Below are 24,165 nucleotides of genomic sequence, written 5' to 3'. Positions count from 1 at the left end.
GAGCGCAGAGCATTTGAAAGAAGTTTGTTTATTTATATCACAGCAAAATATCTCAGAGATCCCCAGATTTACCATTTTAATGGAGAGAACAGACCGGGACTGGTGGAAAACCAGAGCGCTACGTTGTGTGACTGGTTGGGTTATTAGTGTTAGTTTTATATTAGGGGCCTGCATGTTGTGTTTTGTTTGATTTTATGTTTAATAAACTCCAGCCAAACAGTAAATTCTGTCTGGGGAGGACATATATTTATTGCAGGCTTTGTTCCTGGGGATCTCCTTGGTCCCCAGTAACCCAGATGTGCAGCATGCCCCTGGGGATGGGGGGCATGTTTGCCCCAGCTCCCGCAGCGACGCTCAGCATGTTCTGCGTGTTTGTGGAGGGGCTAAAATCCCGACATGCCCAGGCGGGCGTGCATGGGGCTGGATCGGAAGGGGAGGCTCCACCCAACGCAGCAGCATGCTCAGTGAGCAGCTCCAGGGAAGTCTCTGCTCAAAGCAGGCCTGTCACACCTAACACGTCAGCCCGCCATGATGTCTGCTTCCAAACGCAGCCAGCCTCTTCACACCAGCTCCTGTGAAGTCAGAGCGAAAAAACGATCCACAGGGGAGGCACTGCCTGGCCCTCCACGCTCCTGGCTGTTGGGCATGTTGCCCGCACCACGCAGAGGAGCGTGTGTGGGGGTGACATTAAGATGAGGGGCCCTTGCTGGAGACTCTGAGGAAGGTCAGGGACACACCTGGCTTATTGTGCAATGACATTTCATGTGCAGTCAGGCTAATACTTCCCCGGGAGAGAGACCACGTTAATCAAGGGACTCACGGAGTGCACTGTGCAAGGAGTGCTCCATCTCCCAGCCTCGCTGGTGCCAGCTGCCACGCCAGCCTTGCCCTACCCCCTGCTCTGTGATGGTTTCTCTTGGCAGTGCTGGGTGCAGTTGCACTAACCCCCCCCCCATCTAGCCCCCATCAGGGGTAGGTTTTGTGTAAGGCTCCTGATTCCAGCAGGCCCCCTTTCCCCTCACCAAATCAACACTTGCTCTTGACTCAGCGGCTGCTGGAAAGGCTTAAGAGCAGGGTCTGGGCCTCCAGCTGGTCCGCCCTTCCCAGGAGTTGGCTGGTCGAGGCAGACTCCTGACCCCAGCCAGCAAACACACGTTCGAATACAAATTGCCTTGTCTACACTAGGATTTGAGCGTGTGCTCACCAGCGCCTGTTGAAAACACACCTGATTCCTAGTGAAGCCAAGGCCTTGCTGTGCTCACTGCGGCAGGTCACTTGCAGCGTTCCCGACAGCAGCTTGCTGGTATCCTCCTGCTGCAGCCCAGGGAGTAGAAGGGAGACCTCGCTGCCACTCAGTGTGATGGGCCAGATTCCGCCCTGGTGCAACTCAGCTGGTGCAGTCGGGTTCCCCTGGGGCCCTCCACCTCCTGTGCCGAGAGAGAGATCGCTAGATCCTTTCCCCAGGCCATGAGCCCTGAGTGTTTTTTCTTTTGCCTCTCACCCTGTCGTGCACAGACCCTCTGCACGTGAGCCTCACGCCAAAGAAGCTGAAGACGGGCATTGGCAGCACAGTCATCCTCTCCTGCGCCCTCAGCGGCTCGCCGGAGTACGCCCTCCGCTGGTACCGCAACACAGACCTGGTGGTGCTGGACGACTACATCTCCATCCGGGGGATTAGCAACGAGACCCTCCTCATCACTGCCGCGCAGAAGAGCCACTCTGGGGCCTACCAGTGTTTCGCCACCCGGAAAGCCCAAACGGCGCAAGACTTCTCCATCATTGCGCTGGAGGGTGAGTCGGCTTCTTGGGCGTGACGGTGAGGAGGGGAGTCATTAGATGGTCTCTCCAGCATCCTTTGCCACCCATGGAAGCTCTGTGTGCAGAACAAGTGCAGGGGAGATTTACAGCATCGCTAGGAGAGGAGACTGTTGCCCCTGAATTAGACCCTACTCCCCTGCTTCCTGGCCTGTGTCCAGGCGTGTGTGTACTGGCCAGTGGGCTCCAGAGCTGTGTCCACACACAGCTGCAAGGTTTGCCCATTTCTGCTCCTGGAAGTGAGATTCTGCGATGCCAAGTGCTCCCCGTGCTTTGCCCAAGTGCGTGGACACTCCCAAGGTGCTTCGCAACAATTCACTGAACTACGCCATGCAATGCCCCTGCGTTGTAGGGGTCAACCCTATACTGAAATGCAGCCATCTCTGGGGCGGAACCAACAGTTATTTAACAGCACCTAGCAACACTACCCGGTATTTCAGGAAAGGAAAGGAAGGGAAGAAGAATTCCCGTCTGCAGGAGGAGCTGGGTGAGGCAGAATGTAGTTATCAGACACGGTGTGGTCAGGAAGTTGCTCTCCCTTAGTGAAGGTCCTAGGGTGCTTTTGATAACAGGTGGCCAGGACTTTAGTGTAACCTGCTGCAGTAACTGCAGGGAGAGAACCACAGCTGGGCCCTGTCCTCTGCAGGAAGGGTCTGTACCAAGAAAGCAAAATAAGCGACAGTAACTAGATGGGGAAAGGAGGAGCTGCCCAGATGGGGCTCATTGTGGTGCCCTGGCCTTGGGTATGGGCCCATCCCCCCCAAAGGCATCCTCCCTCCTCTGCCTCCCAAGCAGTGTCGTTCCCTCGAGTGCATGTGCCAGGGTGCAGGATGAGCCCTGTGTCCCTGCCCCTCTCATGCTCCCTTTTATGTCTCATCTGAAAAATGCTACTAAGCCAATGTCCCCCTGGTTCTCACCAGCCCTCTGAAAGCCGCAGCCCTCCTCCCTGGGGCATGCAGGCTGGGCATGGTGGGGCCCTGGCCAGGGAGCATGGCGTGTCAGGTACGTTGTTGTTGTTTATCTGTGTCGCGGAAGCACTAGGAGCCACAGCCCTGGACCAGAAACCCATTGTGCTGGGCGCTGGACAAACAGAACAGGATGCCCCTGCCCCCAGAGAACTGACAGTCTAAGTCGTGTTTAAAACCCGCCGTCAAGCTTGTGCCTAAATGCAGCTGCTTGCGAGAGCCCCAGCCTGAAGCCCTAACATGCCCCTCACCGGGTGTCTCTCCTAGATGGGACCCCCCGGATCGTCTCCTCCTTCAGCGAGAAAGTGGTCAACCCGGGCGAGCAGTTCTCCCTGATGTGTGCTGCCAAAGGCGCTCCCCCACCCACCATCACCTGGGCCCTGGACGATGAGCCCATCCAGAGGGACAACGGGCACCGCACCAATCAGTACACCATGTCAGACGGCACCACTGTGAGCCACATGAACGTGACCAGCCCGCAGATCAAGGACGGAGGGGTGTACCGGTGTGCCGCGCGGAACTCGGTGGGCAGCGCCGAATACCAAGCGCGAATAAACGTAAGAGGTGCCTGTCTACTTTTAAATATCAGCATAGGACTCATACTGGGCTTTGTTCTGTTCTGTTTTTTGGTAGAATCTCTCTTCTTCTGTGCCGTTCCACCCAGCTCCCCCACTGCCCTTGCTGTACTTTTAAAGTTGCTTCAAATCATCAGCATGCACTTGATCGAACAAACCTTCCCTGTGGTTCATCAAGTGAGGCAGGACGTGGGGAGCCTACGGAACTCATTGCCACAAGATTATATTGAGGCCAAAATCTTAGCAGGAATCCCAGAAGAATCGGGTGTTTATGTGGCTATTGTGGACATCTACAGCTATGTTAGAGGATTAAAATCCATGAGGAGTGTGGTGAACCCCCATGCTGCTCTCCCGAAGCCAAGCTTCAGCAGTGGGGAATGGGTTGCACCCTCCTCTGAAGCATCTGGTGCTGGCTGCTGTTGGAGACAGGAGACTGGGCTGGATGGGCCCCGGTCTGGCACTGGCTAGCCATCCCGAGGTGGCCGGCTGTCCCATTCGAAACATTTTGTAGCATATTGAGGCAAACATCTCAGTTTGTAAAGCAGAGCCATGTCTCGTGATCCAGCTCTCGGAGAGTGGCTCCGCACTATTCCTTGGGAGTTGTCAGGGTCACCGTGCTGCAGAGGTGCTGACTGAGGAAAGCCCCTGCATCTCAGTGCCATGTGGTTCCCTGCTCCTCAGGGGTTATGTTCCAGGGCTACATTGGGGCAAACTGCAGATCCAGATCCCCCCAAAGCTGGTGGTTGTCACATGCCAGCGAAGTTCATTGCAATTTCCACCTTAAAGCTGCATGTCCCTTCCATTTCTTTTTCTGCAAATGTTGTGGGAGAAGCTAACGCTCATCAGAGTGAAGGATTTTGCTGCCAGAAGTTAGGAAGACTATAAGCATCATATGCCCCGCCCTGCCAATGCACAGCAGTTCTGACCTGCAGCATCCCCCATTCCAGGCCTGCCCCACGGCCCCAGCTTTGCCAGTGTAACTCAGCCCTGATCTGCTCCACCTCCTACTATTTCAATCTGGGCAGTGGGGAGAAATCCCTCTTCTCCTCCCTTTTAAACCTAATGCATCTTGGGCCTAACCTGCAGTGTCCTCTGCAGCACCCCCAGCAACACCAGTCATTGGTTTCTGAGCAGATATTGCCAACTTCACCAACCGTTGCCTTTGGGAGGAGCCGCCAATTTAATTCCCACTACAGCCCTGGGAGGATTTGGAGTCCAGCTCCCTGGAGATGAGAGCTAGTGCACGCACCCACTCTGCTCTCCTCCTGTTGATCAAAGTGCAGCTGGTAAATATGTCTGTTCCCCCAGAGAGTGGCTCCAGCTGATCCCAGAGGGTGAGCAGTTGTGATGGGCAGCGGGAATGTGCCCCGCAAGGCCTCAGCCTAACTTTTCCCTACTTGTTTTAACTGCACAGTGCCTTGGGGCCCTGCCTCACCTCTGACCTGTCCACCTCATAACTCTGACTCTGTCCTTCCTTCCCAGCACTAACTGCCCCTAGGCATTGGAGTGTGATTAAACCCGATGGCGAGCCAATTTGTTAAATCATGACAAATGAGCTGAATTTTCTCTTTGATTTGTCATAGCTGTATTTTCTTTGTCTGCTAAAATCCATTGTGCTGTTAATCATTCCTCTTGTTATGGTTGGAGCATGCTGTTCTTTGCATTACAGGGACTTCTGGTGGGCAAAATTCTAAGACACAAGGTACAGTATTAGCCGGTGACCGTTAACAGTTAAAGCTTCCGATTGTATAGGTATGAACTAGACAAAGCCAAAAATAACATTATTTTATCTACCAGAAGCAAGTTTGAATGGCCGTGTTCATCTGTGTCTCCGGTTTGTGATGGTGTTTGTCTGGAAGTCCAGTGAAGCTGGGCTTTGGCTGCCATTGATCACTAAATCTGCAGCAAGTTCATCGCTTAGCAATGGGAACCACTAGCAAAGTTTGTTGTTGAACTTTTTTTTGTTCTTTAACGACAGATCCCTAGATTAGAATGCAGGGTTCCTTAGTCTGGGTACATGCACATCTCTCTGACAGGGCCAAGGGGCTGTTCATCAGGAGCAAGTTTTTAAAACTTTTCCAAGTCCTCTGTCAAATTTACTCCCACTTTTACACACCCACCCACACCCTTTCTTTTCTGCTGGTAAGAAGCCAGTGTTCCACGGCCAGTATCATGCATGGGTGTGTGTTCTTGAGTAATGGCCTCCTTATGTGAGTTAGCTGGGTCTGAAGCTACCAGTGCTGAATTTGATTCAAGATAGAGGCAGGAAGGGTTGGTAGCTCTAGGTTTGCCTGGACTGTTTCCACTACACTCCCAGAACTGTCTGGGGGTGTGCAGCCCTTTTCCCCTTCAGTGCTCAGGGGAGAACTTTGTGGCTGATGCTTCTTATAAGATGCTTTTTTCTTTGCTGGGTGTTTTCTTTTCTGATGGACTCTCTGTTTTTGAAGTTGTATCCCATCGACACCCCAGAGTGAGGGCTGGCAGAAAGAGCGTTTTTAAATCCATTTTTTATATTATTTCCCAACTGCTTTGGAGCATTAGAAGTGGTGGCTTTACAGAACCTGAGGCAGCTGAAAACATCACCAAAGCACCTTCCCCCACTTCTGCCTCCCTCAAGGCCCAATTTCATCTTATTTTCAGAGATTCCAGAAAAAACTCCCCCAATTGTGAAATCCCTTCTCAGTAACTTTTGGAGAGAGTGGGTAGGAGAGATAGGAAAAGCATTAAAAAGTGAAAGCAGCAAACTGCTTTTGAATGCGTTTGTTTTACATGCCAAGGAAATGCATCTTCAGTAAGAGTGTCCTGCATACCTGATTAACTCGGAGTTCTGCGGTTCGCCTCAGGCTGGGATCCAAGATATAGTTGATCTTTACACTGTAGGTGGAGTATTAGTTTGCTGTTTCATTTAGGCAACAGCAGACAACCAGGAGAAAAATATGATTGTTGATCTAAGACACATGGTGTTGAAATACTCAAGTGTTGTTCTCCTGATCCATAAACCAGCCTGAAAGCCAGAGAGAAACTGCTAAACAGTGCCTTTTCAGCAAAACATGGATCCCTTGCTGGAGGCTCAGGCAGGCTGATTTTAAAGTGGAGGTAAAATAGTTTGCAGTTGAGATTGGCGGTGTGAGGTCCTGCACCTGGCATGTTCCTTTTTAAAGAGACATGCAGGGCAGCTGTGAGTGTGTTAGAAGCTGAATGGAGCTTAGGGAAGCAGCACAGAAACATACAGCCTCGTCAGCAAAGCCGCGCTGTCCCTAGCATTACCGGGGGTGCTTTCAGAGGTATGCAGAGAGTGCCCCGTGGACAGAACTTTCACAGCTGAGCGTGGAAGTGACACCCACACAATTTGGCTGTGATTTTAAAAAGCACCTAAGTGGTTCTGGAGCACACGGCCCAGCGACTTTCAGTGGGGGCACGTTCTCCTGCGCTGCGGTAGCGCTTTGGAATATCCCACCCTTTGTGCACAAGTGACTCTGAGGCCAAAGTTTGTCAAAAGCTGGCTCTGCAATTTCTGAGTGCGTGCAGGATGTGGGGAGCTCACCCATATTTGAGCTGTTGCCTCCCCCCTCCCAAACGTGAGCAAACCCTAAGTCTTTATCTTGCCTATGAAATGTGCTCTGAAATAGCAACAGATCTGTGTGCAAACAAATTGCTCTTCGGAATTAACCTAGCCTGCCTCTTTCCTCCTTCCCACAATGTAGGTCCCCCGAGTATCCGAGCCATGAAGAATATAACAGCAGTGGCGGGTAGGGATACCTTCATCAACTGCAGGGTGATCGGGTATCCATACTATTCCATCAAGTGGTACAAGGATGCCTTGCTGCTGCCAGATAACCACCGCCAGGTGGTCTTTGAGAACGGGACCCTTAAGCTGATGGATGTGCAGAAGGGCATGGATGAAGGGGAGTATCTCTGCAGCGTCCTGATCCAGCCGCAGCTCTCTATCAGCCAGAGCGTCCATGTTACCGTGAAAGGTAGGAGGATGGGCGTGCTAAAGCGGCCCCTGGCTTTAGCAGGGGACTCGCTCTCCTACCCTGGTGTCCTGCCAGTTCTTGGAGTCTCTCATGTGTTAGTTGCAGGGGACTTTCAGGGACTTTCAGCAGCCCAGCTGGCTGATTTCAGCATTGTCCTTTTGGCATTTTCTCTCTCTCTTTCACGCACGCACACCAAAGTCAGAGCTATCCCACCATGCCTGGGTTTTACCAAGAGGGACGTAGGTGAGTCGTAACTGAAGAGCACAGTCACCTCAGCCTCATTTGGTCTGGGGGAGCCCAGCTGTGGGGAGGGGAGAAAGGGTAACCGTCAGGAACGCTGCTGGAAAATCCCCGTTCTCTTGCCTGCAGATGTTTGTTGCAGAAACCTTTGCCAATTGCCTGTCCCAGGCAATCTTGACTGGTGCTGCATGAGGCACCTCTCCCCTTCCATGCTCTTCTGGGCGTTTCGGCTGCACTGACTAGTCTGCCTCCCACCCACAGCCCCGGGGCACCAATAGCTCCCAGTGCTCAGTTGCACGTGGACAACAACTTTACCATGGGTCGCACATTTGCGGGCCCAGGCAGAGCAGAGGTTGCACTCGAATAATTGTGAGCAAGTTGCTGCTGTGGGATGAAGATGGATAAGCCAAGCAGGGACGCGTCTCGCTCCATTGGACACACCCTGGGCTCTTCGGCCAGACGGTGGCCTTGCATTGCAAACGTTACATGGGTCCAAGATCAATTCCCATTGCTCTGGGTTAGCTGCTGAAGCCCCAGTGAATTAGTTCAGTTACTGCTGAATAACTGCCTGGACCTGCCGCTCCCTCTGCTGCCCCTCTCCAGAGTGTATCCATTTCCCATTACGTGCAATGGAGCAAGAATTTACAGTGTAAACACAAAGTATTAAAACATCTAACCTTTGCTCAGATCACCTTCATTGAGGTTTTGCTGTGTGTGTTAGCTTTTAAAAAAATAATACACTCAGTCTTCCGAGCGGACAGAACATCTTAAAAGCTTCTACAGCCCATCAATTATTCAGCCCCATTCAGGGAGCTATCAGTCCTAATGAATTGAATCTGATGCATTCCATTCCAGTGACTTGCTGAGATTGTGTTATGAGCGTGTGATGCTACAGTATCTTCCATCCTCAGGGTTGTCGGGGCTCCTCAGCCTGTCGCCAGCTCGGTGGGTGCAGTAAATCATTTCGACAAACACGGCCACAGCAGGGGAGAAAAAGGGCAGTTCTTTCTCTCCGTCTCGCGGAGCCGAGTATTTCTGGAATGCCCTTGAGTTCTGCAGTGGGTTTTGTTCTGATGCCCCATCCTTCATAGCCTCATTTGGAATTGGGTTAGCAGGAGCATGCATCCATGCTGATTATGAATTCTGCCACTTGATTAGCTCGTACTCTCCTCCAAGGCTTTGCAAAAGGAACATGGAGGAAGCTGTGTTCTGTAGATGGCATGCATCAGAGATCTTCAGAAAGGCCTTCTCTGTCATCGGGAGCCCTACAGGGTTGGTAACTGCGCTGGGTATCTTTGTTGGCAGGAGCTTTTTTATTTTGGAAGCCACCACCCCTGGTTTGAGCATTGGCCTGCTAAACCCAGGGGTGTGAGTTCAATCCTTGAGGGGGCCATTTAGGGATCTGGGGCAAAAATTGGGGATTGGTCCTGCTTTGAGCAGGGGGTTGGACTAGATGATCTCCTGAGGTCCCTTCCAACCCTGATATTCTATGAACACAAGCTCTCAAGAGGACACAGTGCATTCAGCAGCACTTGCTAGTGCACTAAAGTTAATGTGTGGCCAGGCATCCTGGCAACTGGTCACGCAGAGTTCAGGGGGATTCCAAGTGAGGATACCTTGGGTGAGTTCCTTGTGCGGTAGGCTCAGGGTGGACAGTTTGGGAGTGTGGCAATAAGACACTTGTTGTCCCTATGTTTGGGAGCCCTTGATGTTTGTGTGAAATGAGTAGTAGGAGAGCTGGGAAGAGGGAGAGGACATTTGCATTTCTTCTTCTTCTTGTCACGAATCCCTTCTGTACCTTACACGTCATACTACAGTTCATCTGAGATTTTATTGCTGGTTTGAGTTTTACAAAACTCATTGGGCTCCTGTGGGGAGAGCTGACCCTTGTGGATTGTCAGTACAGGTTTACAGTAAACAAAGCCAAACTTGGACTGAAACCATCATGCTTTCTGAGAAACCATGTGAAATCCTGAGTTTGCACCAAACCCTAAATCTCTCCTTCTTCACTCAGGGATAACAATGTCCTAGACACCTGCATAGTCTAGTGCAGGTGCTAAAGCTCGGGACAAAATGTCCAAAAACTGGCATGGAGTTTTGGTGCGAAAGGGGTGGGCATACAGGGAGTACCTGGAGACTGCAGCGGAGAATGCCCTGGGTGTCTCCCCAACATGTGGCTGCATCGAGGAACGGAGCCTCCCAGCAAAAGAACTCAGCCTGCAACGGCAGGCGGCAGGAGTCTCCTCCCCTGAGACACTTTGAGAACTATGTTGGCCAAAGCACTAGGAAAAAATTTCAGCGGGGACAGCCCTTCGTTGGCCCATAAGCCTTTCCCACCTCTCCCTTCTCCCGCTGCATGAGGCAGTGTTACGTTTTTGTTCGTGAGCAGTGCAATTTTTCTTTATTTCAATATGTGTGTGTGTGTGAGAGAGCGGGCCTACGTGGGTGTGTGCGCATGAAACATAACATAATTCAACTCTTCTCAATCTCGAGAAGGTGCCATTCGAGAATGTAAGTCTGCTGAAGATGAGCTGCAGACCCGCATATTCTGGGCTCCCATTGATATGCAAACCCTTCTGAGCCTGGATTTACTGTCTTGATCAGCAGTTGGTGGCAGTTGTAGAAAGTTGAGCTGATTTAAATGTTCTCTGGTCTGGCTGACAGGGCCATTCCGATTGGAAGGGAGACAGGTTTATTTCATCTGCAGCACGGCTGGTTAGAATTTATACCAGAATTTAGATGTCGTTTATTTATTTATATATTTATTGGCCATCAGATAAAAGACCCATGGAAAAAAATTGAAAATGCCCTGGAATACAATCCGAGCTGCTCCAAAGACCGGAGTAAATAAATATAATGGTATGTACATAGAGACTGTGCGATGGCATGGAATGCTGAAAAGCTTTTATTGCCACAGTTGCCGGGTGACCACATTACGTGCCACAAGTGAGTTATGCAAGTCTTCCGAAGCAAGTGATGATACAAGCTTTACAGCACCCCTTGCACCTGTGCCTAGTGTGTTATGCTAGTTTTTTTAAATCTTAGTCCTGTTTTTAAGTCTCCGGCTGCTTTTCCCTCTTTGGGGGCTAGTCACTTTTGAGCTGATGCTGTGGGTGTGCTCAGCATAGAGCTCTCCCCAGGAGCGGCATGAATGGGGAATTGCTTGGGACAGGAAGGACTTTGAGCTGCTTTCTCTGGCTGCTCCCTGCAGTGGTATGACTAGGGGGCATGCAGTGGAGTGGGGAGCAGTAATGGTTTGGGGGACGGCTGCGTTACCCATGTTCCTACAGCATCACCTCATACTGACCTCCAGGCCAAGCTGAGGGTGTGGGACCAGGGCTCATCGCCCCGGGATCCTGTTCTGTCAGTAGTGCTGCCTAGACTGGGCTGAAACTTAGGGTGTGTCTACACTGTAGCTGGGAATGAGCCTCCCACCTCAGGCAGACAGACTTGCGCTGGCAGGGCTCCAGTTAGCGAGCTGAAAATAGCAGTGTGGACGTTCTGGCTTGGGCTGAGATGGACACTGTAGGCGTCAGAACCCCAGCTCCAGCCCAAGCCAGAACGTCCACACTGCTATTTTCAGCTCGCTAACTGGAGCCCGGCTACTGCAAGTCTGTCTCCCTGAGCTGGGGGGCTTGATCCCTGCTTTAGTGGAGAGGGAGCCAAAGGGGCGCTGATCCAAAGTCCTGATTACAAATGTAACCCTCTCACCTCAGGGCAAGGGCTGAGGAGATGGACCCTCTGCATGCAGCCCAGTCCAGGGGTGAGTGAATGGGCCCTATATTGTGCTAATTAGGGGCATACTAGAAAAGAAGAGAGACAAGACAACCTTGGGAAACAATTGGAAAATGAAAAGCAGTGGGTTCAGCTCAGCTTGTCTCCGCCCAAGTGACAATGTCTTAGTGCCCCCCTGAGGTCAGCAGCTTCTTGTGATCCAGAGGAGGTGAGCATGAGAGAGTCCTTCCACTTGGAGTGATGGAAATTCCCCACCCCCGTGTCCTCCCCATTCTGTGTCAGCAGTTACATTAAAATCTGTTTTGGCTGTAGTCTCTTGGAGTGCAATGATCTCCACGCTCTCCATGGAGTGTCAGTTTTAGGTTCCAACAGTTTTGCATTCCAGCCCCAAAATCCTGCTCAGATTTCATTAGTGCTATTTAGTTTAGAATCCCTGTCTCTTTCGTGGCCCAGCCTTGTTGCTCATCCAAGTTCTTGCAGTTTCTGGGAGACATGGAGCCCTGAACCCGTCCTGTTTCTTACAGCTATGGAAGCCATCAGCTGTCACCATTGGGACCTCTTCTCCTTAGTGGTCTCTTTGTCTCCTCTGACAGCACTGTCAGAGCATCCTCCCCCCTAGGATCCACTCTAACAGCTGTGCTCACTATTCCAGGCAGCAGATGAAACCTCTATCTCCTTTTAACCTAGTTTTGTGTGGATTTGGTGCTCATGATTTAAATAGCGATACTCAGAGCCAAGTCTGGACTGGGCTTACACTTAGACAAGCTTTCTCTGTGAAGGAAACCCTGAACACTGCCATGTGACCCAGTTCAGTGACTCTCCTAGCCCTGCTGCGTCGCTTCAGGCCTGAACTGCACTCCCCGGCCCAGTTCATTCCAACCCGGGGGCTCTGGCACCACTGTGCTAAAATGACGAGGAGTCTGGGGTGAGACCCACACATGCACTTACTCCACTTGTGAATTACCAGGCTCTGAAACCCAGGTCTGTGGAGTAAAAGGACTCGTGCACTTGTGAGCTTTCCTGAGCTGCCATAGCTAGGGTGTGCTCTTGCTGAACACACGGGCGCTCCAGAGAGAGAAGAATTTGTCGTTGTCCCAACATCAAGAAGTTAATGCAGAATATAGAAAACCCTTCAAGAGCCGGCTGTCGTCAAGGAGAGTTAGAACATGGGAGGTTCTTCTGCCGAATTCTTGCTGGGGCTGTGTTGTTTTGTTGGTGTTTAAAGAGGCCTGTGAGGTGTGTTGGGAGAGAGCAGTGCACGGATACCCCAGCCCTCCTCCCCTCTGCAATAGACTGCAGAGCATACACAGTTAATTATTCATTAATTATGGAAAACAGGCACTGCTGGCTCCGTGGCTCCAGCTTCTTGAGTCATTCCTCTGCAGCTGAGCTAACAGAGCAGCCTAGTCCCATGGGAGAGAGGTTCTCCGGCCCTTACCTGCTCCCAGAGCACCACAGAGGGCTCCGCTGAGAGCGTTAAGTGTTGGAATAAAAACCTCCGTGTTTCCAGCAGTGAGGGCCATCTTGGCTGATGTGACAGTAGATTTGTGTCACAGATGTCGCCATGAGACACAACATCACTCATTGCACAGAGCCACTCAACTTGTGGCCAGGTGCCCCCTTAAAGGCATGTTAAATTGCCCTGGTGTGACACAGTGGGTCAGCATAATGGTACTGATAACACCCTCTGTTAGTGGGGCCACAGGGAACACTGTGTGGCCACAAGGAGGGTGCTGGGTTCAGTTCCCCACAGTGTGAGTGGGCGCAGCGGCTCCTTGGAAGCCATAGGAGTTGGGTCTACACCCCCCAGGGCTGAATTTGCCCCAGTGACTTCAGGCTTAATTTTTAAATGATTCTGGGTCCTTCTTCCAAACCAGGCTCCTCACTGTTTTGCTCCTTGCCTTGCCAGTCCCTCCCCTGATCCAGCCCTTTGAGTTCCCACCGGCCTCGATTGGCCAGCTCCTCTACATCCCCTGCGTGGTCTCCTCGGGGGACATGCCCATCCGCATCACTTGGCGGAAGGATGGGCAGGTGATCATCTCTGGCTCGGGGGTCACTATCGAGAGCAAAGAGTTCATGAGCTCCCTGCAGATCTCCAGCGTCTCCCTCAAGCACAACGGCAACTACACGTGCATCGCCAGCAACGCTGCCGCCACCGTCAGCCGCGAGCGGCAGCTGATCGTGCGAGGTGAGAGCCTGGGCAGCCCCAGGGGGCGGGCGTGGCTGGGCGCTCGTCGTCCTGTCCTCTGAGCCAAGACCGGCGTCCTCTCTGTGGTTTGGGCGCTTGCAATCCAAAGCAGCCTGTGCCCTCTTTGGGGGTGAGCGAGACGGAGGTAGAGCATGGCAGGAGGAGAGACGTTCAGAGGCGTGGATGGGAGAGAAGAGAGCGCTGCAGGTGGGGTTGGAAATGAGGCAGCGGGACCGGGACCGCACTGGTGAGACTGCAGCAGTGCGGGCAGGAGGCCTGTGCTGCTGAATCAGCGGGATGAGCCCGCCAAGAGCCATGGTGACCGTGCTGTTCTTTAACTTTCCCCAGTGCCGCCTCGTTTCGTGGTCCAGCCCAACAACCAGGATGGCATCTATGGCAAAGTGGGGGTGTTGAACTGCTCTGTGGATGGGTATCCCCCTCCCAAGGTCATGTGGAAGCATGCAAAAGGTAGGTGTGAGCGACCATGTCTCACGCATGTGATGGCTGGCTCGGGGAATGGCCCGTTCGTGGCAGCTGCTCTGCCTGGGCGAAGGACGTGCTTGAGGGGTGAAAAGGCCCATGGCAGCCGTGGCCGCCCCTCTCCCTTACAGGGGCTCTCCTCCATGCTAGTCACGATCTGGTAGTTGCCTTAGCAAGGCGGTGCTAGACAGTATGTGATATTGCTCCGCTGGGATTATAGCTCACTCGGATCCCACCCGCACTGCTAGTGACTGCATGTGTGTGTTCCTCCTTGCACCAGCCTCTGAGCCCGTTCCAGAGGAGAGCTGAGGAGACTGGCCAGGCATTTTAGAAAGGAGATAGCAAACCTCTTCTCCACTGGCCCTCATGGGCTGCAGCCCCTCCTTCTCTCTGGCACAGCATGCTCCAGATGCTGCTCCGCCCTCTGGGCCCATCCGCAAGGGCGCATGGGAGAGAGCTCTGCTGTTTGTAAAATCCCAGCGCAGGTCAGCGTCTTGTAACCAGACCTGGCCTGGGGCTTTTCAGCCTGTCCGGCCCGGAAGTTCACTCCTCTACCGCAGCTGCTGCTGACGTGCTAGCGCTTGGGTGCCGTTCTGGGGGTGCCATTGTGAAGCTTGACACATTTAAGTCTCTCCCTCTCCCCAGCAGGCATGGCTGTTTTCCCCTTCTTCTGTGCTGTGGAGGGAGGTGAAGCCAGTCTGGTGCCACTTTTGCTGATGACCTACATCTTTTATCTGCTTGCCATTTGGACGCTGGTGCGAGCCAGGTTCTGAGCCCTGTGCGCGGCAGGTAGCTGAGTGTGCAGACCCAGCCAGGAGCTCACGCTTTCTATGGGACTCTCCCAGGAATGGCGGCTGTCTTTTCTCTTGAACTCCTCTGGGTAGAGGGAGGTCAGGGCAGGCTGAGAGGGAGGCGTTAGGAATCTGGGGGACATTTAAAAGCAACAGACAATAGCAGCCTCAGGCGCCCCTAAACCACCTCTGCCTTAGCTGTGTCCTCTCAGGATTGTTTCTTTGTGTCTCCTCCTAGGAAGCGGGAACCCGCAGCAGTACCATCCTGTGCCCCTCACGGGCCGCATTCAAATCCTTCCCAACAGCTCGCTGCTTATTCGTCATGTGCTGGAGGAGGACATTGGCTATTACCTTTGCCAGGCCAGCAACGGTGTGGGGACGGATATCAGCAAGTCCATGTTCCTCACTGTCAAGAGTAAGTAGCTCAAGCGAGTCCGAGGTGGGGAGAGCAGGGGAGAAGCAGCTGGGGGCAGAGGGGAGGAGTCACCCAGCAAATGGGATGCAGAGAGGAAAGAAGAGAGGAAGCAGGGAACAGACTCAGTGTTCGACATGGTGGCCTGCGCTGTTTGGAGGGAGAGAGCAAATGTGCGTTTGTGGGGAAGGGACAGGGTCAGTTACTTGTGGAGCCACATGGCGTGCTGGGGGTTGGGATGCGGCTGGGGTGCCAGTGAGCTCAGGAAATTGGACTGCAGAGTCCCCGGAAACACCAGAGAGAGAGAACAAAGACACCAGGCATTGGAGAGGGGTGTGTGGTAAAACCTAGTGAGCTGGGGAAACCGGCTAGAGGGTCTTCATGGAATGCACAGACTATGGCTCCTGCTGCTTCCCTGTGGGACATGGCATGTACGCTGGCCTTGGAGGTTGTCTGTCAGGTTATTCGATTTTCACAGAAAACTCTTCCAGTTGTGGGAAATTTTGACAAAGAAAGTCATTGAAATTTCAAATGTGTTTGATCAGCTCTCCCCAGGGGGAACTCCCCCCCCCCCCCCCGAGCAGGGGCACCCAGAGAGCTGAATGGTTGGTACAGAGAGATCCCAGGGCCATCATGGGAGTGATTATGCTGCAGAGTGTAAATTCATTGGGACAGTTGCCCTTGGTGAGGGAATCAGTGGTGTTCTGCGGGGGTGAATGGGACCCTTTATGGGCTGCCAGGATTGCATCTCACCGTCTGGTTTTGGGGGTCAAATTTGCTTAGATTTTAAGCCCTCCAGGGCAGGGGGTGCCTTGTCTCCTGTCTGTACAGCACCTTGTGTGCTGCAGGTGTTGGCAAGCAGAGGGGAGTAACAAATGCAGTGTCTAGGTGGGTTTATGTCCCCTGGGTCTCTGGGCCTGTGTCTCCCCCACTGCCTCATGCCCCAGCTAGGTCTTAAATCAAATCCCCGGGGCCAGGTGGAGGGTAAAGTTCCAAAACACCTGGGTACTAAAGACGACTCATGGTCATTTTCAATCCTATGTATTGCTACCTGGTGCTGCGTAGCTCAGCCCCTGCGTGCTGGCTGCGGGCCAAGCTCTCCTCGCTGGAGTGGTGTGTCTCAGCCAGCTCAGTGCAGTGCCATCTGATAGCTCCCTCCTTTTATATTTGGAGATACTTTATCGCACGCAAAGCCCTTCCCGCCTCGGCAGGCCAGCACGCGAATTCCTGGCAATCAATGCAGAGAGAGCTGAAAGAGGGATTGATTCCTATCCCCCGGGGAGCTGCTTCCCTTACCCTATCAAAAAACACTTTGTCCTTAATAAAACTGGGCAATCAATCTACATCATCCAAGGGGAAAAGAGGAAGGGAAATAGCTTTGCTAACTCCCTGCATATGGGCCTGTTAGTGGTGTTAGACACCTTGTTCACACTGCGCGCAGTATTGGATTCCTCTCTCGCTGCAATCAGTGGAATAGATAATCTCCAGCTCCTTTTTATTTAGTTCGGTTGTTGCAAGAGCTTAAATCTGAAAGAAGCAGCAAACTATCCCAACTGTGCTCATTACTGCGGTGGTTCATTCATGTCACTCGAGTTAAGATCATGTCATGGCTCCGTTACAGAGCGTCAGATGTTCAGGGCTTTATTACCAGGCTGTGAAACAGTATCACTCAGGGCTGCAGTGAGCTCTTTGAGCTATTTATTCACCAAATTTCACAGGTTGGTGCTTCCTGCTTTTAAAGAGTGTAGCGTTGCTGTCCTCTTCCATTCCAGTGCTGAACCCTTCCTGGCTTTGGTAAGCTAATTAACACAAGTAAAGGGCTTTGAGATCCACTGGGAGAAAGGCACTCTGGACAGGCTAACCCTTAATGGCCCATGCTTTCCTCTTACACAGCTCTTAGTGGAGTCAGTGGGAGCTTTGCCCGAGTGAGGACTTCAGGATCTGTCTCTTTGTGATTTTATTATTTAAGATGCATCTTCCCCCAGCTGGTTGGTTATAAAGCCTCAATTCAGAAAATACATGTGAGTAGATCTGTGCATGTCTCATTTACTTCAATGGGACTACTCAAGTGAGTAAAGTTACTCCTGTTCATAAGGGTTCATAGGATCAGACCCTCATGGTGGCATATTTGGGGACTGGCAGGGGCTGAACAGAGGTTTTAGACCCTCTGACTGGTCCAGGCCCAACCCGTCCCACATGTTGAGGCTGTCTGCCAGCATGCTGAAAATGGCTATGTTCAGGTTTGGTAGGAGTTGGGGGATTATTTCCACTAGCTTTAAATGGGGCCAGTCAGCACCTGATGCTTACTGCACCCAGGGTCTCCTATTTGTATTTGTTTGCACAAAGATTTTCGTAACAAAATAAGCATGAGTGAGTCTGCCCCAGCCTGGGCCACACAGCCACCCCGACTCCAGCTGGGGCTGGCCTCCCTAGCTTGACACTCCCAAATCCCTGCACCCGACACTTATCAGTTCCCAGTCAGGACTCAAACATTAGAAATTGGTCACAAAAATGAAACAAACAGATTGGCTCTGGTTGCCCCTTCGCCAAGGTCTTTCCCTCCCTCCCCTCACATGTGTTAATTTCTCTTGTGGATTGATGAATTGAAAAGAGCCATTTCAAACAAAATACTTCAATAAGATGCAGGTACAAAGCATGGACGATTAATCCAGAGTGAATGTGCAGAACTATCCAGAGTTTGAACTGTCGCCTCGTCCCCACTGCCTTGTGTAATTGCATCCCAGGACAGGTTGCTTGCTGACTTGAATAGCACATAACCTTATTATGCATGTGCTTTTACATTTCTCGGAGACCTCTGCAGCCTTTGAAAAGGCTCGACTGAATAGGTAGACAAAGCGCCACAGCCAATTAAACGTTATAAAGGTTCTTTGTTTTGTTTCATTTTTTTAATTTTGTTTAGAGAAATGTCAGGCCAATTAAAGTGAGATCGGTGCGAGCTTTCATTTAAAGGCAGGTCGCTGTGGATGGAGTCAAATGAAAGTTAATCAGAGTCCAAACAAAATGTGCTTGTGTGCGGAAGAGAGACGGGGACTGGCCTTTTAAAGCCACATTGCTGGGAAGGGTCTAGAGGCTTCTTATATGTGGGGAAGGTTCTGTTCTATGTGCCATGTGCCCAGATACTGCAGTGATGGGCACTGTGTTGATCACCAGAATGGAGAGAGAATATCCCATGTAGGGATTTATGGGTGTGGCTTGGGGTTCTGCAAACCCACCAGCCCCACAAAGATTGAACTGCTGCTTTTGTCAGGTGGCAAGTGAAGAAAACAGCTCTGGTTCTAGAGTAACAGCCGTGTTAGTCTGTATTCGCAAAAAGAAAAGGAGTACTTGTGGCACCTTAGAGACTAAGTTGATAGATTTCCACTCCATACGGCTAAATGCAGTGCCTTGCATAATGACAGGTTTCAGAGTAACCGCTGTGTTAGTCTGTATTGGTTCTATCCTCCTTGGAAGTTTAGCCCCTTGGGTTGCCATTTCTCCACCCTTCTTTCCTGCCTTTAACAAACACTGGGTGAGAGTCGTGAGAGCACACCAGTGGGCAGAAGGTAGTACGGGGCTGTGTGTTGGCTCCCAGACTGCGGTACGGAACATATGTGTGCTCATGAAGGAGTATTGTCTTGTGGTCAGGACTCTTGGGTGCTTGTCTCCGCTCAGCCTCTGGCTTGCTCTGTGACCCTGGTCCAGTCTCTGTTTCCCCACCTGTTAGATGGGGATAATGCTGCAGGCATCACAGAGATGGTTTGGCATGATTTATGGTTAGTAAAGTCCCTTGGGGTTTGTAGACGCTTTTGTGTAAGGATCCCAAGTAACTGTTGTTAATGTTGGTGTGGTTCTTTCCACAGAGACACCGAGTGGGCGGGGCGAGGGAGGTATGGGGGGGAGACAGCTGTTCTGTTCAGATCATGAGAGTCGGTGAGTCTCTCTTGGGTTGATTTGAGACATGAGAGGCTCTTAAACCTTGGGGTTTTCCCTCTGGAAGTGCAAATTCAGTACTGTAACTCCTCGCTTAACATTGTAGTTAAGTTCCTGAAAAATGTGACTTGAAGCGAAACGATGTTAAGCAAATCCAATTTCCCAATAAGAATTAATATAAATAGGGGGGTTGGGTTCCAGAGAAATTCTTTTCACCAGACAAAAAAACTATAAATATACACACACACACACACACACACAGAGTATAGGTTTTAAGCAAACAATTTAATATTATACACAGCAATGATGATTGTGAAACTTGGTTGAGGTGGTGAAGTTAGAGGGTGGAAGAGGGTGGGATATTTCCCAGGGAATGCCTTACTGCTCAATAATGAACTAGCACTCGGCTGAGCCCTCCAGGGTTAACACACTGTTGTTAATGTAGCCTCACACTCCGCAAGGCAGCACCAACGGAGGGAGGGGAGACAGCCTGGCAGACAGAGACACACACCCTGTGTGTGGGGGAGAGAGAGAGAGAGATGTGCGTTGCCCCTTTAAGTACGCTGACCGGACTCTAAGTACATTGCCTTTAAAAAAAAAAATCGGGGAAGTTGAGACAGCAGCTCCTTCCTGAGCCCTGTCCTGTCCTTCCCTGCTCTATATGGAGAGGGGTTAGCGGGGGGCAGCAGTAGGGGGAGGGGAACACCCTAACATTAGCCCCCCTCTTCCCCACTCCCCCGCACAGCAAGCAGGAGGCTCCCGGGAGCAGCTCCAAGGCAGAGGGCAGGAGCAGCACACGGCAGTGGGGGGAGGGACAGCTGAACTGGGGGCAATTGGTAGCCTGCTGGGTGGCTGCTGCACAGGGAACTTAGGGGTGCGGGGAGCTGATGGGGGGCTGCCGGTCCACCCTGGTTCCAAGCCCCCACCAGCTCGCTGCAACGGGCTGCTCTTCCTGCAAACAGTGGACAAAGCAGGTGGCTGCCAAATGAGTTATAAGGGAGCATTGCACAACTTTAAAGGAGCGTGTTCCCTAATTGATCAGCAACGAACAGAACCAGGACGACTTTAAGTGCGGAGTTACTGTACTGATCTATTTTATTCCCTATGCCCTAAACCTAGTCATTGATCCTGCTCCGGAGAGCACCTGTCCTGAGCCAGCGTGATTTTGGCAAGGAAGTTTCACGTTTTCGGGGAAATGTTTTTTTGTAGCAGGCTGAGTTTATTTAAGGGGGAAAGGCAGGTGTTAAAAGTTGCTCAGGTATTTGGAATGTGAGAAGTAATCCTGGGGGAAGGCTCAGTGAGCAGAGTGCCGGTGAGGGGATCAAAGGGGCATGAACACAGTTATGCACCATGCTGGGTGTCGAGAGGGAGGGCCTGATCCTTAGCGGGTGGAAAGTCCATGCATGTGGATGTGATGGAGCTATGCTAGTTTGCATCCGCTGAGCATCCGGTCCGATGCAAATGCACGGCGCTTAAGAGATGTGGCGTCTCCCCTGGGGATGATTTGGGGCTGCTCCTGTACCGTTGTTTCTGTGTCTGCAGTGCAAAGGCCAGGTGCATTCTCTCCCCGCCAGCCCAGGAGTGATCTCCGATAGTCCCGTCTCTGCTGCAGGGTGGATGCTAGCCAGGTTCAAGGAGCTCTTTGTAAACTGAGGGGAGATAAGGAGCAGGTTGAGAAAGCTGTGTCTGTCATTCTGTATGGGCCATGCCTTGGAGCTCTCTCCCGGAGTGTGCAGCAGTGCAGCTGTTAAGGCAGCTGTCCCATTACCTTCCTGAGGAACGCAGCCTGCCCATCAGCTTGGAGGGCCTCCATTTTCGGACACAGACTTCTGCTTCAAGATGGCTGCTGCAGCAGAGCAAGTCACACACTGTGCTCTCTTGGGGAGATGTTGCATCTGTTCATTTTTGTTCCCGCTAATCTGAAATAAAAGGTGCAGAGACTTAAAGGGACATGCTTTGTGTGTGCAGAAAACACGGCAGCAGGCGTGAAAACCAACAGTGCTGCGGGACAGCTCGGGTTGCTGTTCGCAAGACACATTTTGGAGTGAGGGGGGGTGGCCTTCAGGGGCTGCCAGACCCTGCCCTAGTCCCCCTCCAGTGGCTTGAGCTCATTTTCCAGCAGTTGCTGCTTTCTCCACCTTTGCTACCTATCCTCCCTCCCCCCAGCCCCATTCCCTGTCAGCTGGTTTGACAATGACATGAGTACAATATTGAAGATTTCAGAGGGCCATCACCTTTCCTTTGGAGAGATGATCAAGTGTCTGGATAATAGGCCAACAATCAGGATGTCTATAGCATTTACAGAGAAGTGGGAAAGCATCTGAAACAGCTTCCCTCTTTGGCTGAGCTTGCAGAGCATGATAGCAGACGTTCTTAAAAAGCCCACAGGGCAGGGGTCAAATTTAGTTCCCCAATCTCTTGGACATGCCTCAGCAGAGTGAGTGGGGGCAGGAGAGATGACAAGAGGTGGGAACGGAAGTTTTGATCTGTCGTGCTGCTTTTTGGACTATGGATTTTCAGACTTTGTAAGATAAAAGCATAATTTTATCGACGGCTTCATCAAAGCCTGGACTGTTAGCAAATAGGCCAGCCGCGCTCTCGGGGAGGAGCAGCACCCTCGGTGCCTGCACACTTGCTGGTCTCACGTTCCCCTGGTCCTGCACCTGCTGAAATACCTATTTTTGTCGCTCTTTAGGCCAGGGAGTGTCTGTACAGCCCCTGCACAATGGGGCCCACGCTTGGCTAGTCTCTAGGCTGTAAGTGTGTGATAATAACATAGTGAATTTACATGCAGGGTTTTCTAAAGAGCATTTTTGCTCCGTGTGCATTGGAGGGAAATTTAAGGTGATGCTGTCAAGTTTAAAATAACGATTTCAAACAAACAAACGCTTCCTTGTGTAAAATTCCAGGAGTTTTAAGAATCAGATTTGCATTTCACCTGTAATGCTTTTTCTACGTTTCAGCGCTCTGTCTTAGCTGGACAGCGAGCAGAAATCCGTCAGTTTTCTCCCTGGCCTTCGTGCAGTGCTTGAGTGCAGATTATAATGTCCTGACTCTGAGTTGTCCTGTCCCCTGTGAGGAAGGCCGAAGGCGATGGGGCTCCTTTGGAGGACGATACTCCTCAGTGTGAGCAATGGTGTGGCAACTGGCCTGCAGCTTGCAAATGCTGCAGGGGAGGTTAACAATCCAACCAGCTGCTTTCATCTCTATTAGCAAATTCCCAGCATGGGACTATTTCCATATGTTTTGTCCCTTTAAAAGTAGTGCTCAGGAGAGCAACCGTTAAAAGCGGTAGCAGGGCACAATTCTGACGTGAGCTGTGTCGATGCGCTGCACTCCAGTTGTTTGGGTACCTGAGCCTCTCCTGACCAGCGCGTGGCTGTCAGGCAGCCAGTCTGTCCCAGCCTGTGTAGTGGTTTAGAGATATTCACAGACCTTCCCTAGGGACTAGGGAGCTAGGACAGGATTGAAAGCATGCAGCAAAAGGGAGAGTCATCCTTTATACAGTCACTTGGAAACCCCTTCTCACCGGCGCTGGGAGACATTGTGGAAACTCTAGGTGTGGCTCTTGCTGGGTACTGAGCTCCTCGTTCGAGATGCTGAGCATCTTCAGCTCCCTTTGAAAGTCCATGGTGCTGGAGGGTGCTCAGCACAGCACCTTGCATGGTCAAGGCTCTAAGATGGAGTTGGGAGATGGTGTGCACACGCACGCGGAATGCGCGTGCCCCCGCTCTGGCACATGCATGCTCCCTGCCAGCAGGCCCAGCAGAGGCACCAAGCTGGGATGTATTTGGAGGTTCGCTGTCAGTACTCCAAGAGCATAACTGATTGCTTCCATGCAATTTGAATTAATCTCATGCTTCAGGTGAAACTCAGCTAATCAGTGTAGACAAGAAGCCGAAATGGGTGCAATCAAATTAACATCACAGAGCCAGCTCTTTTAAAAAAAAAAAAAAAAAAAAAAAAGGATCATTCTTTGTTGTCCTTTTCATTCGATTGTCACTCCAGCATGGTGCTGCTTTCCTTACCCCCGGCCTGGGCTCAGGATGGCAGAACGCACAGCGCATTGACAATTCCCTTTGGAGCAATCTTATCTCTGCCCACCAGATGGGATCAGTCTCTTGTTTGTGTCTTGTTAACAAGAAAGAGGGACACAAAGGCGGAACAAGAGAAGGAAATGCTGTTTGGGGAGGAGGTGGCTGTTCTGGCTTGTGATTTGGAGGGAGGAGGTGAGGAGGGGTGGGGGGGAATGTTAGTAACTGCCAGAAAAATAGTTCCCAAAGGAAACCTTTAAAAACAGCGACCCTACAATGCACGTTCTGCCGCCGTGTCGGCTGCCCTCCTGACCGTGCCGTGGTGGAAGCGAATGGTGCATAGATACAGGGGCTGATTTTTCAAAGGTGCTGAGCATACACAGCTCCCAGTGGTTTCAGCGGGTGCCCAGCATCTCTGACAAATTGAGACACCAAGGTAGAAACCCTTCTGTGCCGGCACCTCCCGCACAAGGAAGAGCTCTCTCTTGCCATGATGTTTCAGGAGTGCCTTGAGTACGACAGCATTGTACATCGGGCCTTAGACCCTTCCTACCAGGGGAGGGCCACCCTGCTAGATCCCAGGCTTGTCCGTCTGTCCAGTTTATCATTTGTGTCACGGGATGGCATCTGACTCCCTCATGGCTGGTGAGTTTTGGATGCTGTCCTCCTGCTCACCTGTCTCCGCCTCTCTGTGGCTGCTGCCAGGCTGGCTGTCGGCAGGGGCGTCCGGGGCTTTGCTGGGAAAGCAGGTGAGCTGGAGAGGATTTGACTTGAGACCTTTGTGCAGACGCCTCTCGATGCCCTTCCCGCACCTGCCCTGACACGACTACCGCACACTACGTCACCGGAAAGTCATAAGGGGCAAGGGGGTCCTCAGCTGGCTCGACTGGCTGCTGCGTTACACTTACCCCACCCCAGTGGTGCTGGGCCGTGCCGGCCTCACCGTGCCTATGGCCTCTCTGTGCTTTCCCTCCTCTCTCTCACACCTCAATCCTTCACCAAGTGCCCTGCACACAGGTGTGC

At 51.8% G+C, this 24,165-nt stretch overlaps 1 protein-coding gene across 3 annotated transcripts in view; it reads left to right on the top strand.

Annotated features, from left to right (window-relative positions):
- The window catches only part of DSCAML1 (DS cell adhesion molecule like 1), a 336,815-nt gene that overhangs the window by 181,889 nt on the left and 130,761 nt on the right, over positions 1 to 24,165 (top strand). For 2 of the 3 annotated variants that reach the window (XM_048827440.2, XM_048827441.2), the window contains exons 6-11: positions 1,516 to 1,791; positions 3,048 to 3,344; positions 7,060 to 7,332; positions 13,217 to 13,495; positions 13,844 to 13,963; positions 15,005 to 15,181. In XM_048827440.2, coding sequence (XP_048683397.1) covers positions 1,516 to 1,791; positions 3,048 to 3,344; positions 7,060 to 7,332; positions 13,217 to 13,495; positions 13,844 to 13,963; positions 15,005 to 15,181 — 1,422 coding nt within the window. Of the gene's footprint in view, positions 1 to 1,515; positions 1,792 to 3,047; positions 3,345 to 7,059; positions 7,333 to 13,216; positions 13,496 to 13,843; positions 13,964 to 15,004; positions 15,182 to 24,165 lie in introns of those variants that run through there. The other variant, XM_048827442.2, reaches the window with a different exon arrangement.

The sequence above is a fragment of the Caretta caretta genome, chromosome 22, assembly GCF_965140235.1.
Source record: "Caretta caretta isolate rCarCar2 chromosome 22, rCarCar1.hap1, whole genome shotgun sequence".
Classification (NCBI taxonomy): Eukaryota; Metazoa; Chordata; order Testudines; family Cheloniidae; genus Caretta; species Caretta caretta.
The sequence above is the reverse complement of the archived record's forward strand: the minus strand, read 5'-3'. Positions and strand labels throughout refer to the sequence as shown.